This window comes from Anopheles marshallii, chromosome 3, assembly GCF_943734725.1.
Source record: "Anopheles marshallii chromosome 3, idAnoMarsDA_429_01, whole genome shotgun sequence".
In the NCBI taxonomy this organism is placed as follows: Eukaryota; Metazoa; Arthropoda; class Insecta; order Diptera; family Culicidae; genus Anopheles; species Anopheles marshallii.
Window position 1 is genome coordinate 83,836,773 of NC_071327.1, and position 14,323 is coordinate 83,851,095.

Sequence of the window (14,323 nt, forward strand, 5' to 3'; positions counted from 1 at the left end):
GGCCGCACACTGCTTCGTGCGTTGCCTGGGTAAAGAATGGTTTCATAGTTTCGTTCAGTAAACCGGGTAACCTGAATATTTTGTTCACTTTTCCGGCAATTTGATAACGGGTTTGTGTGGTTCTTCCCAGTAAAGCTCGCAGTGTTCGATCAGGATGCTCTCCGAACGACGAAAGGCGCTACTCATTCGCCGAACCATTTTCGCTGGAAGCTTGCGTACCAATGCACATGATGCAATGACCGGTGATTGTACCAGGCGACTGAGTTTGTCTGCACTATCCACCTGTGGGCAGAAGAAATATTCAGTACAGGGAACACTTTGAGCAAAGCACCTCACTAGCAGCAACTTACCCTAATGATGTAGATGTCGTGTTCCAAACAAAACGCTTCCATCAGCACCTCCTGCATGTGGCTGCCACTCTCACCATGGTCCTCGGTCGGAGCCAAAAAGCAGAAATTGTACTGATCCGGATTGGCGGCCAAGCTTCGAATTGCGCTAGCCAATCCAACGACGAGTCGTTTGTCCTCCAGCGCACTTAGCAGTGCCTTCCGTGCACTCGAACCAATCCCAACTGTGTGGAATCCGTTCGTCTCTACCATCTTTCCCTCGTCCGATGCCTTCAGAACCATGTTGTACTTAGATCGATGATTAGATGAGGATGCCAGTTCGCACTCACACGTGCTACCTTTCCACGAAACGCTGGTTACTTTCACCTCCTACTGGGGCGGAAAAGTTGAACGAAGTCGCAAACGGCAACAATAACACACAGAAGCGTCGTTGGGTAAGGTTGTGAAATGATGATGGCCCACTTAGCGCCAATGGCCAACTCTTTCTCTTGTACAAACGAACGAAGATAAGAAATGTTTAGCAGACACACTCCACAGAACACAGTTCTTCAATTTCAATGTCTCTTCGCGAGCTTTCTTGTAAAGTAGAAACACTTGCCACACGGCTGGTACACACCGAAACGGATTACTCTCTCACGGTGGGTTGTTCGATACACAATGAATCAGCATTTGCTGTGGCAAGGTACTTTTATGCTTGTAATACTAGGTCGCGATCGGCTCACGACCACAAACACTCGGCACGCGCGTTCGGAATTTGCAATGTGTGTGATGTTACAACGAACCTCCCTTCGCTTCCATGAATGAAATCTAGGGGGTGTATTACTTGAGCGATGGCCGCACTTGCGCAATGGGCAAGCATTTTTATCAGCCGGTTTCCGATGTCGAACGGGAATGAACCTGTACGGACGTGAATCAGTTTCGGAAGCGGAACATCCTCCCCCTTTTGGCCCCCTCGATGGGGGCACGCCAGTAGAGCAAGGGGCTCGTGTATGAGACAAAATGATGCAACACGTTTATGTTTTTGCGGATGTTTTGGCACTGCAGATCCGTAAAGAAGCATCACATGATCGAGAAAGGAGAGCAAAAAGAAATCATCCCCTCAGCAGCACGTGAGATGAATGATTCACAATCGTTATGGTGAAGTTGTGTTTCATGTGAATTCAGTGAAATTTCAAATGCAAAGAAGGCATTGGTGGTTGCCAACGATACGCGTTGAACATGTAAAATGCATGGGAGTCCCGAAGAGTTCCCCATCCCATGTTCGAAACTGGATAGTACTGGATTCAGATAAAAGTCATTCAAAAGAATGCCGATCCAGTCCCGCAACTGCTGATAGTGAACTCGTTACCTGTATTTGTTATCAGGAATGTCTTGACGGCTATCAAAATCAATCGGCAATCTGTGTATACGGTGTTGCATTCTTTTCCCTGTTCGATAACCTTAAAAGGGTTTGTCCGAGTTAGCTTTGGTGGAATCCTCAAAAAAAGGGGACGAATGAATATAATATCCGGTGAAATAGCTCTTTTCGGCGGGGCACCCAACCAGCGGATAAGAACACTAACCATAAGTTATCCAATGTAATTCATTTATTATATTTCATTTGTTTCATTTGTTATTGAGATATTTTTATGCTAAACTAAATCGGTAGCAATATTTTACACGTGTTGGTGCATGTTATACACACAGACACACACTGTGGTTTAGCACTTTTCTTTATCAATGTCTATAACGACATCCTCCGGTATACGAGGCTTTGGAACACGGTTGCACGATAGTTCTTATGAATGTCTCTTGTGGATCACTGAGTGTAACGATTTATCAATGCAGAAGCTTTTGGTTTGGGGTCACTTTTGATCGTCTTCAAGCGATCGTACTTGATCCTTCACTGGTACAGTTCAGCGAAATCAAACGTTTGATATCTGCACCGTTGCTCGTACTCGTATGATCACACTTGCTCGATGTCGGTAAGATGCTTCGACTCTTGATATCCATCCGTCCGATGGCAATGAATCAAAGTACTGGAGCAACTCCGAATTCATCTCCTAGCAGCAGGGACACTCTGCACCATTGGCAAAGATTTGTTTTGTTTTTTGTGGGAATTTTCACATTATCACTTGGATACTGCGCATGTGGCGGGGTTACTTTTCCGGTAGCTTAACAATGGGCTTAATGGGCGATTCCCAGTGTTCCTCGCAGTAGTCCACGAGCTGGTCCTCCGCCTCGGTGATGGTTTCGTTGCATTCCTCGGACCAGCTCTTCTGCAGCAAGGCGCACGATTCAATGCGCTGCGTACCGAGCATTCGACTTAACTTTTCTGCGCTATCAACCTGCAAAGAAAAGATGGAGAGCAATTATTAGCAACGTACGGCAATGCTGCTAAATCCTCCGACGTGCTCCGGCAAAAACATTGTTTTTATTGCATCATTTTAGTGCCCAACCCAAGCGAAACGAAAATAGAATCCATCGGAGCGTATTTAATTCGATGTGACGGTGACGGTTCAACCAACCGTGCCGGGAGTTTCAACCGAACCTACCTTAATTATGTAAATGTCATGCTCGAAACAGAACGCCTCCAGCAACACCTGATGCATGTGGTTGGCCGGATTTCCCGAAGCAGCCAGAAAGCAGAAGAGAAAATCTTCCGGCGTCTTCGAGAGGGCGTTTATCGATTCGGACAATCCGACGACGGCACGGTCCTCACGGTTTGCGGCAACGAGCGCACGGCGAACGGTCCCACCGATCGGTTCCGGCACCATTCCACCGGTGGTGGTGTCCTTGTTGCCGCTCGAGCCGATGAACATGTTCGACAACTTGGCGTCAATGCTATCCTCAATGTTGCTGCTAATGCTGCTGGTACGAATCTTCGTCGCTATCACCATCTTGTTGGCTTGATTTGTTATCACCGTCGCTTCACCGGTTGTTGCCGTTATTGCGTAATTCAAAACGCTTGCTTGTGCGCTAGCTTCTCGCGGACACGATGGGGATTTTGCACGCGGCGCACGGAAACGTCACAGTAAAAAATGGCGTAGAATTGATACGGTCCGAAGCGCGAGACACACGTTGTTGGGGTACAGGTTTTATGCGTATGGCTGATTGTAAAATACACGAAGTAAAGTCGGTTACGCATGCTTTTATAGACGCTATCCCCACTCGCGGTGGGTCGATTCTAGGGCCGAACGCGAAGCACGACATATTCGCGCACAACACCCGATCGCGAAACCGCCCGAACGATTTAATGCTGTTACGCGTGCGATGCATCTGTGTGAGTTCGCGTTTGAGGCCGTCTGGGAGTAACCGGTTTCGCAGTTCGGCTGGGCCGGATAGATTTGTACTGGGAAAATCCAGAAGACCTCCGTAGCGAAACACGCATTCAACTTGTTGGGGAGTTTCGGTGCAATTGTGCCCGGGCGGAACGATACTGCGAGACGTTCGTAGAAACGAACCGGCAGAAAATCCATCCTCTACGGAAAAGTTCGTGTACCGGTCGATGGAAACTTTGCTGAATAACATGTTCCATTTTTGCACCACCTTCATCAGAGTTGTAGTCCTTGAGCCAAAAGGATGCAATGGGTGCTCCGGTATGTCAGGTCCCGGAACTTGTGCCACCCGCATTCTATGGATAACAGGTTCACAGTTTGGACGCACAAGACGCACTCTATTGGGAGGACACGTCATTTGACGTCAATGTACGATCTCCACAGCGACCTTTGTTCATATGTGGACGGTAGACACACTCTCTTTAGGCGAAACCGAACCGAAGATGCTTGATCAAAGTCCAACCCGCAACATGAAGCGATCGTGTGCGGATCTTTCGGAACACCCCAATATTTGACTACAGGCACAAGTTTCTCCATACGTTTGCAAGTCATCGTTCTCCGGGCAATGGGTCGTGAAGTTTCACGTTTCACAAATCCGGTTACCGCATAGTTCGCTTGGCATGAATGAACTCCATCCAATTGAGTCGATCATTGGGATGCCATTTTTTTTCGATATTCAAATGCATTGCAATCTGGTACAGGGTACTGGCAGAGGAGGGTCTTCGAGACCTTTGGAGTTAGCAACCAAAAAGATAAAAATAGGCAATTTTATTCGGCGAAATGGGAATGTGTAATGGGAATACCCCGCCCCGGTAGAATCGGAAAGTCTTCCGATAATACAAGCGAGTTTTTTCGCTATTTTTGTCAACAACAGTTTAATGATGCTTGTTTATTTCCTGATTTTTGTTGAACTGTGTAGAAGAGGAGGTAGCAGAAAACGAAGATTAAACTGACTGCCAAGCAAAGTTACGCTTGTTTGTGTCTGCAGGGATTGTTCTGGTGAACTAGAGCGCAGAACTGGTGGTCTGTTGTGGTGATGACGGTTGATAAAGGTACGCTTCCCAACGAAACGGGGTGGCGCAGCAGACATTAGAGAATGATTGTTTTTAAGACGTTGTTGTCGGCGCTACAAAAACACATCCTCACACGCAAGCAATTAATCTCGTTCGCTTCTTTCACGCTATCTCCATGCGTTGTTGTGTCCCCCTGCGTCTTTTCATCCATCCCCATAGCCGCCGAGGCAAAAACATGTCGCAGATCGCACGTCACGCGATCAGAAGTCAGATGAATGGAGCTGGCCTTGTCCACGTCGGTCGGAGGTTGCGGATGGAGCGTACTTTCCACACCACGACATGCAAGACCTCCATCGAATTTCGCACTCACGATGCTACTACAACCGGCACTACAAATACTAGCGAGTGTGAAAGGCTGCCGGTGGACCGATGCCGTCGCTATAGTAGTGCGACGAACCGCACCGATGGATTGAAGCCGTCGCGATCTACCCCTTCACCAGCAACTCAAGCCTCAGCTCGGTAAGTAAGCCACCAAACCCCAGATGGGAAATTTAAAAACTGATAATTAAACGCTAACAACAATGACTATGATGGCGTGTTTGGCGGGGAACTTATGGAAAGTTTGTGGCGCGAATATGGAATAAGTTAGATCAATTAACAAGTTCTAAAGTTTCCTGGCGATATGTAGCGAATGTGTCATTAGCAGGGAGTGAAAAGAAAACATCATTTGTTTTTTTTTGTTGGTATATTACGGAGCAACATTTTCTTGCAACGGAATTGAACCGTTTTACCAGTCGCAAAGCAGGTCACCGGTCACGTTAAGCGTAGGCAGCGTGGGCTCGTCTTTCACTTATCAACTAGTCGGAACTCATCATACCCTTGCCGCTGTGTACGCGCAGTTATTGTTTATTCGTTGCGCACCGATTAAACTGACCAGCCTAAGAATCGAAACCAATTGGGCGCGTAAATTGGTTCGCGCTGGTACGTCAACTGCACCGTTTCATGTTTCACGGTAGCCAACAGCAGTCCCAAAACGGTTGTTGTGCTGATCGAAAAGAACCAAATCGGCAGGTGCTATTTTTAGCATACAGCAATGTTTTGCCACACTGTCTATTGACCAATTCGAACGGTCCGGTTGCTACGTGGCTTGTATGTTTTGAACGATGGTGAACCCGTCGCAACGAACGCTCCCCAACAGTATATGCGGCTTAGTGCCTCGGAGTTCTGATGACCGGTTCAAGGTCCGATGGGACCAATTTCGCGGGAAAGAAGTAGCATGCAAACATGCAGGGTGTGATGAAAAAAAAAATCCTATTGCTGGAATGCACCGTTATTGTAACGATGGTCCCAATTTCACTTTCGACGTACTTGTCGCTTTGGGAACCCGTCGTCCGTTGTCCACTATGTGCCCTCAATTTCATGGGACACGTGAGTGATTGCGTATCATTGGAACATGTGACCACAGTTCGCAAACGTAACTTATTGTGTATTTGCCATAAAATGTTTGTTATTTTAGCAATTCTACTTAGCCAATGTATGTACACTGATGAGATAACCCCGGGCTTAACTTCGAGATTTTAAGAGGCTTTACTAAATAATCGACAATATGTCTACTGAAGCACTAGCAGGTATTAATAGCTGAGGTCATTGTACAGAACGCATCGAATTCTTTCCAGCATATAATTCACGTCGGCGATCATGATCACCTTTCCCGCTCTGTACGGACTCTTCGCTGTAGGAATCGGCGGGAAACATTCGTGACGATACATGACACCACGCAACTTTTTACCATTGAAGCTATTGCTGGAGTGATCAACGCACTGATAGCAAGGTTTACCGACCCGCCGTTATGCTTCGCAGCGATTTAATTTGATTTGAAGAAAAACTTTACCGAATCGCACAGTTCATATCATCTTGCCGACAAGATCAACTACCCTTGATCGGAGTTTGGCTGTGGTTGACTACGTGACGACGCTACCGTAATTGAGTACAGCAGGATAAGGTGATTTTGTGGGAATCTTGCTGACCGTAGCTACTTCAGGGTGGTCCAATGTTGCGTACGCATAGCATAAACTGCAATCGATGCCTTGCTTCATGCGGGTCTTTCGGTTGGACGTGATCGTTGAAGCGTGCGCATGAGGAGATGACCCAAACGAAGGACATTCCACGAGCGCAAGCGGGGTACTTTTGATCACACTTTAATGTTCGCCCGCAATTCCTCCTGTAATAACGGTCAAGGGGAGTAAACTCGAACGCGGGGTCGGGTTTTACCCGAAAAGGTGTCGTTGTTTTTCAGTGCACCAAACTGTTGCAATTCTGGGATTTTCGCTAAAATGTTGAATTTACTTTTCTGTTTTATCATTCATAAAGCATCGCGCCTTCATCGACCCGTCAAAAAAGCGTACGGACGGATTTGGATATGATAAGCGTGCGGCAAAAGATCTTATCGAACACGGTGCTATCGCGACAGCACATGACACCGGAAATCACACTGCACCTTATAACTCCCGATTGTGCCATCTACCATCAGCCAGTTGGCGCCGGCAGCAATGGCGCCGATACTGGTTTCTCCACGGATCCGTTTTGGGGATTTTTCTGGCCCGGAGGTCAAGCACTAACAAGGTGAGAAAAGGTATAAGAGTGTCGTGAGTGGCAGCATGGCGTGTGTGGAATTTTGTTTGATCGTATCGCTGATCCACTGTGACGACGCACGCTTTCGCGTACAGGTTCATTCTTGACACGGCCCACGTTTTCCGCGGGAAGTCTGTGCTGGATGTGGGCTGTGGCTGTGGAGCTTCCGCGATTGCAGCACTGATGGTCGGTGCGAATCGTGTTACAGCGAACGACATCGACCCAGGTACGCTAATTTACTTTGCAAACCCCACAATTGCGCGAGCTTATTTATTTTCCAGATCATTTTTCTTTATCTAATCCACCACTGGGGGCGGTTTGGCTTACTTATTATCAGTCGCTTTGCAGGCCACATTACTGAACGCTGAGCTGAATGGGATCACGGGTAATCGGTTGGTGGTAAGCGGCGATAACTTTATCAGCAATGGCGCCGACACCCAAACAAGCAACCAGTATGAAGTGGTGTTAATAGGCGACCTGTTTTACGATACCGAGATAGCAGCTGATCTACACCCATGGATACAGCGGCTGGCACGTGCTGGGACGGAGGTAAGACAGATGTCGGTTGTTTGGCAAACATTCGACACTTCCGATTAGCGCTAGATTCCTGTCTTGCGCGATACATTCTACCCGAATGAAACCCGAACTAAGGTGAGGGAAGAAGGAGTATTTTGCCATTCTTTACAATGAATGATCATTGCAGATTTTCATCGGTGATCCCGGACGGCACGGAATTACGGAAACGGGTGTGCTGAGCGATATGGAACTGTTAACCCGCTACAAACTACCTGACAATATTTGCCTGGAAAACAGTGGATTTTCCTATGCCAATGTTTGGCAGTTTCGTTTACTCGAAGATGGCAAATGATGGACAAAACGTGATCGGTTATTAGCACAGGTAATGTACTGGATGGGTCCATGGGCATCATTTGTTCCTATCGGTAATTAATCGAGTTGGGTTTAGTTTAAGAGGCTTATCGTTCCGAGCAGTGATACGATACGTGCATGTACCTGTAGGTTACAATAATGCTATCTTATGGTATACCTTATCGAAGGGGACGAATTCAATGTTACAGATTTACCATATAAGTCAATGTCGTGATGGTAGCAATAATGAATTGTGCTTTTCATGTTATCAATGTTTGTGCCAATTCATAGTCACAAGTCACCTATTTTGTGAATCGCGCTTTTTCGTGTATATTGGGAATTCTCGAAGATTTAGTTCTGTTTGAAAGAAAACTGTTGTAAAATACAGACATTCAAAAACTCTTCTCGCCTTAACACATTTTTAATAATTGTGTAATTAATATGTGAGGCTTTGTATCTATTGTAGGCTACCAGAGTTTCATTTGAAACTAGCAAAAGGTAGTGTCGCGTAATTTAAAGGTTAGAACCCAAGTACTGAAGGTTTTGTATATTTTGAAATGCAACAAGATGTAGAAAAAGAACGTTTTACAAAAAAAAAGTGGTACATCTTGTACTTCATAAACATTTATTTACAAATATAGAAGATGTTTACTCCTTAACTTGTGTTTATAACAAGGTTCATTATTTATAAAAGTAATAGATAACGGAATGAAATAAATGCTTTGATATTTTTCTGCGTTTTCCCCATAATATCTAATTTAAATAATAGAAATTTTAAATTTCCAATTCCAGAAAAAATGAACCACCTTGTGCAGAAGCTCTCCGAGGCAATGTGGTTTGACAGTTGTTCCTCAGTTGTCAAAAGGTGGTGCAGCAACTGACACGAGACCATAGGAGCGTTTCATCATCTTTTTCACCTAGCGACTGCGTTTCTGTGTTTTTTCGTGCCTTTCTGTTCGGTGGTGTTGAAACTTCTCGGATAATTAAGAACCACCGACGAAAATCCGGGTGTTGCGAAGCGGAAATGCGTTCAACTCCCGAAAGAAGGGCCGAAATTATTACTACACAATGGTGGTGAAGTTGTGCTGAACTCGCGGAAGAAACATCCTACAATCGATACCTTCTGTCTCTTCGTCGACCTTGAAAAAACGTGTGTTCGTGGGAAGAAATTGTGAGTCTGTGTTCTGTGTTGCACATAAAGACCATCGTTTATCGGGGAAAAGTGTACTGGCCAGTGGTGGTGTGAAGCGGAAACCTCTGTAAACATCAACGGAAATTGCAATACACAGCAAAATGTGCAATATGTTAACTTTTCTGAAGCAAAGTGAGCAAGTGGCAACTACTACTACTTACGAAATCCGCACCTCGCACGGGTTTACGTCATATCTGACCGCCCTTATCAGTCGCTAGATGGGACGGTGTAGTGTTGTGGCAGCAGTGGTAGCCGTTTTTTTGTAGCAGTCCGGATCGTCGCAGCCACGCAGCAACGAAACAAGGCGAGCAAATTAACGCGCACTTACTTCCCTGCCAAAGACAACCCAGCAGCTGGAGGTGGTCAGGAGAAACAGCAGGGTACACGAAGCAACAGACGGTCTGTGGGTTAGCAACAGCATCACGAAAGCCAATAGCCGTCGCAGTGTCTTACGGTGAACCGGATGTATGGCAGAACGGCGAATCTGTAGTTGCACGGAACAGACCTGGAAGTAAATCGTGACTCGGTTGATATCCGCGTTGTATATAATGTATATAGCAGTCATCTTTCTACGATCCTTTTCCTGCCTTATTTCTGATTCTGTGCTGTACGCCGACGTCTAGTCGCAATAGCAGCAGCAACACCTATTCCTCCTCGTAACAATAATTTGTCAAACCGCCTGTTTCTGGATCCGAGATCCGGTGCAAACACAACTCATCATCAACGAGGTGACGAACATTCACGAATTTGAACAGCTGAATTCGTGACTCTACGCTATAAGTATAGTAATAGTAATTGCTGATCGCGAAGAAACCAAACCTGCTGGACAAAAGTGCGACATTGTGCACGATAAAGAAAGGTGCAGCAAAACGTCTAGTGCGATAACTAATCCAGCAGCATGGCTTCGACCTTGAAAAATCATAAGACAGCTGCGGCCGCGGCAGTAGCCACTGCTGGTGCCGCCGGTGCCGGAAAGGGCAACTTCGGTTGGCTGGCCCACGTGAAATACGAACATCTGATGGCTGGCATTTCCGGTGGGGTCACATCAACACTTCTTCTACATCCTCTGGATCTGATCAAGATCCGGTTTGCCGTGAATGATGGACGAACGGCATCGGTGCCACAGTATCGTGGGTTGACCAGCGCATTCCTAACGATATTCCGCCAGGAAGGCTTCCGCGGGCTGTACAAAGGAGTCACCCCGAACATGTGGGGTTCCGGCAGTGCGTGGGGATTCTATTTTATGTTGTAAGTATTGCTCAACAATCCGATGCACCTTGTGGACGAATTGCCACCTAGCTCACCTGACCGGTTGATTCCTTTTAGCTACAATACGATAAAGACATGGATACAGGATGGAAATACGGCGCAACCCTTAGGACCTACGCTCCACATGCTGGCGGCAGCCGAAGCAGGCGTTCTAACGCTTGCCATGACCAACCCGATCTGGGTGGTGAAGACGAGGCTATGTCTGCAGTGTAATGAGCGCGTTACGGCCGGTTCCGGTACCGGTTATGCCGGTATGGTTGACGGTCTTACTAAAATCTACCGCACGGAGGGCATTCGAGGACTGTACAGGGTATGCTGAGGCTAATAGCATTCTATTTTCCTGTTTTGTGAAGATTATAATTATTGTGTATCAATTCCACAGGGATTCGTACCGGGAATGTTTGGTGTATCGCACGGAGCACTCCAGTTCATGACATACGAGGAAATGAAGAACAAATACAACCAGCACCGCAAACGACCGATCGACGCCAAACTGGTAACAGTTCTCCCTGTTGCGCCTAGAGCGCCGCGGGAGTTGAATGCGCCTGTCCCAATATCTAATGCCTTGATATTATGTTTCTTTTCATGTTGTGCCAATTAACCGATTAATCGATGTAGACGACATCCGAGTACTTGACATTTGCCGCCGTTTCGAAATTAATTGCAGCCGCCGGTACCTACCCGTACCAAGTAATACGGGCGCGTCTGCAGGATCAAAACCATAGCTATAAGGGCACCTGGGATTGCGTGAAGCTCACATGGAGGTACGAACGGGTGTCAGGGTTCTATAAAGGTCTCTGGCCGTACTTAGTGCACGTAACGCCCAACATTTGCCTAGTGATGTTGATCTATGAGAAGTTTACCAACCACTAAGAACAGAGCGTAACGGCGGACTGAACCTCCGCTGCCTACTTTACGGGTGATACGATCAATCGTTCGGTCCGGTTCAATGTGCTCACCCCAATTCCCCTCGTCTATCCCCGTCCACCGCGGTCGATGCGATCGATTTGCTCCATTCCTGCTCTCGAGAGCGTCCGCCTCTCGGAATATCTTCTTAAGCCACCTGCACGTATGCCCTGGTCTCAGGGCTCGGGAACGATGCTCGTTTAGCGTGTAAGTCGTTTCAATTCCATCGTCACTAATGTGTTGTGTGCGTCGTGTGTGTTTGTGCAATTGGCACAAACAGCACCTGCATGTCTATTTATTTGTATCTCTCGTTGGCTTCTCACATTGGGCGTACACAAGCTCTAGTGGTTAGGATGTGGAAGCGGCCACTCTTTGCATCAGTAATTATTATTACTATTACGATTGTTGTTATAGTTAACGTTACTTTTACCTCTATCTTTAGTGCAAAATTTGATACAGCACCACCTAAACACACAAACAATACAACCATAGATATTTCCGAGAAAAAGAAAATATAATGTTTAAGACCGGCTCAGATAGCTCAAAACTCAAATGAAATATGTTTGTTTAAACATTGCAAATGTTTTAAAAGCGCCACTCATCTTTTCATCGCTCTAGGCTCAGGTTGTGTAATGAATGCTGCAAACCATGGTGTGTTTTTCTATGTCATTTGCGTTGTTATCTTGTGGTATGATAAATTGATTAGCACAGTTTATCAAGTGATGTGCGCCTATTATTTCGGTTGTCGTCTTATCTTGTCACAATGTGCAAGACAGTATATAGTATTGGTAATGGCATAATGTCTATGACGAGCCTGTGTGCTCTCTCGACGACGAATGTGACAAGTGGAAAACACAACAAGCGGAATAGTGGTTGAATTTCGGTAGATTTCTATTACCAAGCAATACAACAATAGGACGCAGAATCAGATTGCGAACTGAAACATAAACCTTTCTTGAACCGGGAGAGAAAAATCAAACTGAACAACTTTTAAAACAATTAGATATTAATCATATCCGCAAGAAGAGTAGTTACTACTTAAGTGTATTCCAACTTTCAACTTAAAAGGTCGCTAATGATCATAAAACATTAAATAATCCATAAAAAAATCAATAATAAGTGGGAATATTCAGAAAAAAACAATTGGATTATCTATGACGAAGAACCTTAAAATACGGAAAAGAACAGAGAAAGGATATCTACGTATCAGATTAGAAATACAAAGCACTTGAACTAATTTCAAACCTCTATAAAACTCCAAACGGATTCCCAAACGGTTCTCATTGGTTATCAGCCGTATGGCGTGTCTCTGCTGGTCGTTACCGATAATGAGTACGTTGTGTTGGTTGGCGTCTCTCGGAGCAAACGCAAAAAGATGAACAAAACCCTATTGGATTGTTATGAATTTAAATTGCGACGCAGGCCACATGATTGTTGAAACGAAAAACACTGAACTTTCGAAAGCGATAAGAAAACTCCGAATCTTGTTGGTAGGATGATGAAATGCCACAAAATATGGCGTGTGCGATGAAAAACCTAGGGCAATATTAATTGAATATCAAACGATCGCCTACAGCGCGCAAAAGCGTAATTTTACACCCAAACTTAAGCAATCGAGGCACGAAAAGAAACTACCGCTGTAAGGAAAAATTCGCAAATGTTTGTCACGTGAAGAGCAATTAAAACAATGGCGGTGTTAATTGTTGCCCGGGAAGGTGTCGGGTATTTTGTTTGCTAGAAGCGACAACAAAATATTCTCTCCTAATGCTTACTTTACTCCCTGCGTTTAACTTAACGAGCAAGTATGTCCTTCTCTTCCTTACTTCTCCACTTGTTTGTCTATTCTTATTTTTCTGATGTACTGTTTTTTGTTTTAGAGTTCGAACTGTAAGGATATAGTAGAAAGTAACACAGAACAGATCGATGAAACAATCTATTTAATAAATAAATGCAATTGAAAGATGCCACAGTGCAAAAGAAAGACTTGTCCGCAAAAAAAAAATCACAGAAAATGGATGAAAAAAGTAATGTTTTCCTTTTTTTCTGATCTTTTTTTCTCCATCTCAGATATGAATCGTGGCGCGGATTCTATAAAGGTCTCGGTCCGAACCTGACCCGGGTCATCCCGGCGACGATGGTTACGTTTGTAACGTACGAACATGTATCACACTATCTATTGGATAAAAACAAAGCCAGGAGCAATGCGCACTAAAGCATGGGAAGTGGTCCCCTTGTTGCTCCTTCGTTCGGTATAAGTGTTGATGCCCGTTATTATACAGCTTCGTTGACGGTTATGATATATGTTTACTGCACAAAATGGGAACGCGAAGCTAAATGCCATTAATCATTTACGCGTCTAGAAACTACCAAAAATTAGGTGTTGATTATCTATAAACATATAAGCGCATATCGTGCTTCTAGTTCCTTCCTGTAAGAGTTCTTTACAAAGTATGCACGAAAAATGCGGCTTATAGTTACAGCACCGCGATATCCTTTAAAGTGCTCTACTGTTTCAAGAAGGACACTTCCTTTTCGTTGTACCCGATTTGACAAATATGGTCATCTTCTGGGCTGGATCAATTTTACGGTATAGTATATCAGTGCTAAGGTGTTATCTGGACGCGCTCATCCAACTGTGCAGCAGCAAAAGGAAACTACAGTCATACACATCTAGGTTAGCAAATATATTTCCTACAAAAGGACTGTTGGATTATAAATGAACTACAGTGTCGCTGTATGCCAGGAGCATGCGGAAATGTCCGAAGTGATATCACATTCAAT

General features: G+C 45.2%; 4 protein-coding genes across 4 annotated transcripts; 2 read left to right on the plus strand and 2 right to left on the minus strand.

Moving 5' to 3' along the window:
- Nucleotides 1-84: 84 nt before the first annotated feature.
- LOC128714863 (uncharacterized) lies at nt 85-629 on the minus strand. The gene is made up of 2 exons (XM_053809743.1): nt 351-629; nt 85-282 (listed from the first exon to the last, which is right to left on the minus strand). The coding sequence occupies exons 1-2, from the start codon at nt 627-629 to the stop codon at nt 85-87; spliced, it is 477 nt and encodes a 158-aa protein (XP_053665718.1).
- A 1,856-nt stretch (nt 630-2,485) lies between these two features.
- Nucleotides 2,486-3,226, minus strand: LOC128714032 (uncharacterized). Its single transcript, XM_053808908.1, has 2 exons — nt 2,882-3,226; nt 2,486-2,674 (listed from the first exon to the last, which is right to left on the minus strand). The coding sequence occupies exons 1-2, from the start codon at nt 3,224-3,226 to the stop codon at nt 2,486-2,488; spliced, it is 534 nt and encodes a 177-aa protein (XP_053664883.1).
- A 1,677-nt stretch (nt 3,227-4,903) lies between these two features.
- Nucleotides 4,904-8,176, plus strand: LOC128714867 (electron transfer flavoprotein beta subunit lysine methyltransferase-like). The gene is made up of 5 exons (XM_053809749.1): nt 4,904-5,196; nt 7,048-7,299; nt 7,404-7,534; nt 7,646-7,857; nt 8,012-8,176. The coding sequence occupies exons 1-5, from the start codon at nt 4,913-4,915 to the stop codon at nt 8,174-8,176; spliced, it is 1,044 nt and encodes a 347-aa protein (XP_053665724.1). The 5' UTR covers nt 4,904-4,912.
- A 2,089-nt stretch (nt 8,177-10,265) lies between these two features.
- LOC128711836 (mitochondrial folate transporter/carrier) lies at nt 10,266-13,766 on the plus strand. Its single transcript, XM_053806721.1, has 5 exons — nt 10,266-10,615; nt 10,694-10,946; nt 11,019-11,132; nt 11,255-11,400; nt 13,610-13,766. Exons 1-5 carry the CDS (start codon nt 10,266-10,268, stop codon nt 13,752-13,754), a joined length of 1,008 nt encoding a protein of 335 aa, XP_053662696.1. The 3' UTR covers nt 13,755-13,766.
- The last annotated feature ends 557 nt before the right edge of the window (nt 13,767-14,323 follow it).

Bases quoted from the DNA above. Each gene is read 5' to 3' on its own strand.
- LOC128714863 (XM_053809743.1), bottom strand. From the start codon at position 629: ATGGTTCTGAAGGCATCGGACGAGGGAAAGATGGTAGAGACGAACGGA. The intron at 283-350 runs GTAAGTTGCTGC...TTCTGCCCACAG, and splicing joins ACGACATCTACATCATTAGG to GTGGATAGTGCAGACAAACT.
- LOC128714032 (XM_053808908.1), bottom strand. From the start codon at position 3,226: ATGGTGATAGCGACGAAGATTCGTACCAGCAGCATTAGCAGCAACATT. The intron at 2,675-2,881 runs GTAGGTTCGGTT...TTTTCTTTGCAG, and splicing joins ATGACATTTACATAATTAAG to GTTGATAGCGCAGAAAAGTT.
- LOC128714867 (XM_053809749.1), top strand. From the start codon at position 4,913: ATGTCGCAGATCGCACGTCACGCGATCAGAAGTCAGATGAATGGAGCT. The intron at 5,197-7,047 runs GTAAGTAAGCCA...TCATTCATAAAG, and splicing joins GCAACTCAAGCCTCAGCTCG to CATCGCGCCTTCATCGACCC. The intron at 7,535-7,645 runs GTACGCTAATTT...ACTTATTATCAG, and splicing joins AGCGAACGACATCGACCCAG to TCGCTTTGCAGGCCACATTA.
- LOC128711836 (XM_053806721.1), top strand. From the start codon at position 10,266: ATGGCTTCGACCTTGAAAAATCATAAGACAGCTGCGGCCGCGGCAGTA. The intron at 10,947-11,018 runs GTATGCTGAGGC...TCAATTCCACAG, and splicing joins GCATTCGAGGACTGTACAGG to GGATTCGTACCGGGAATGTT. The intron at 11,133-11,254 runs GTAACAGTTCTC...TAATCGATGTAG, and splicing joins GACCGATCGACGCCAAACTG to ACGACATCCGAGTACTTGAC.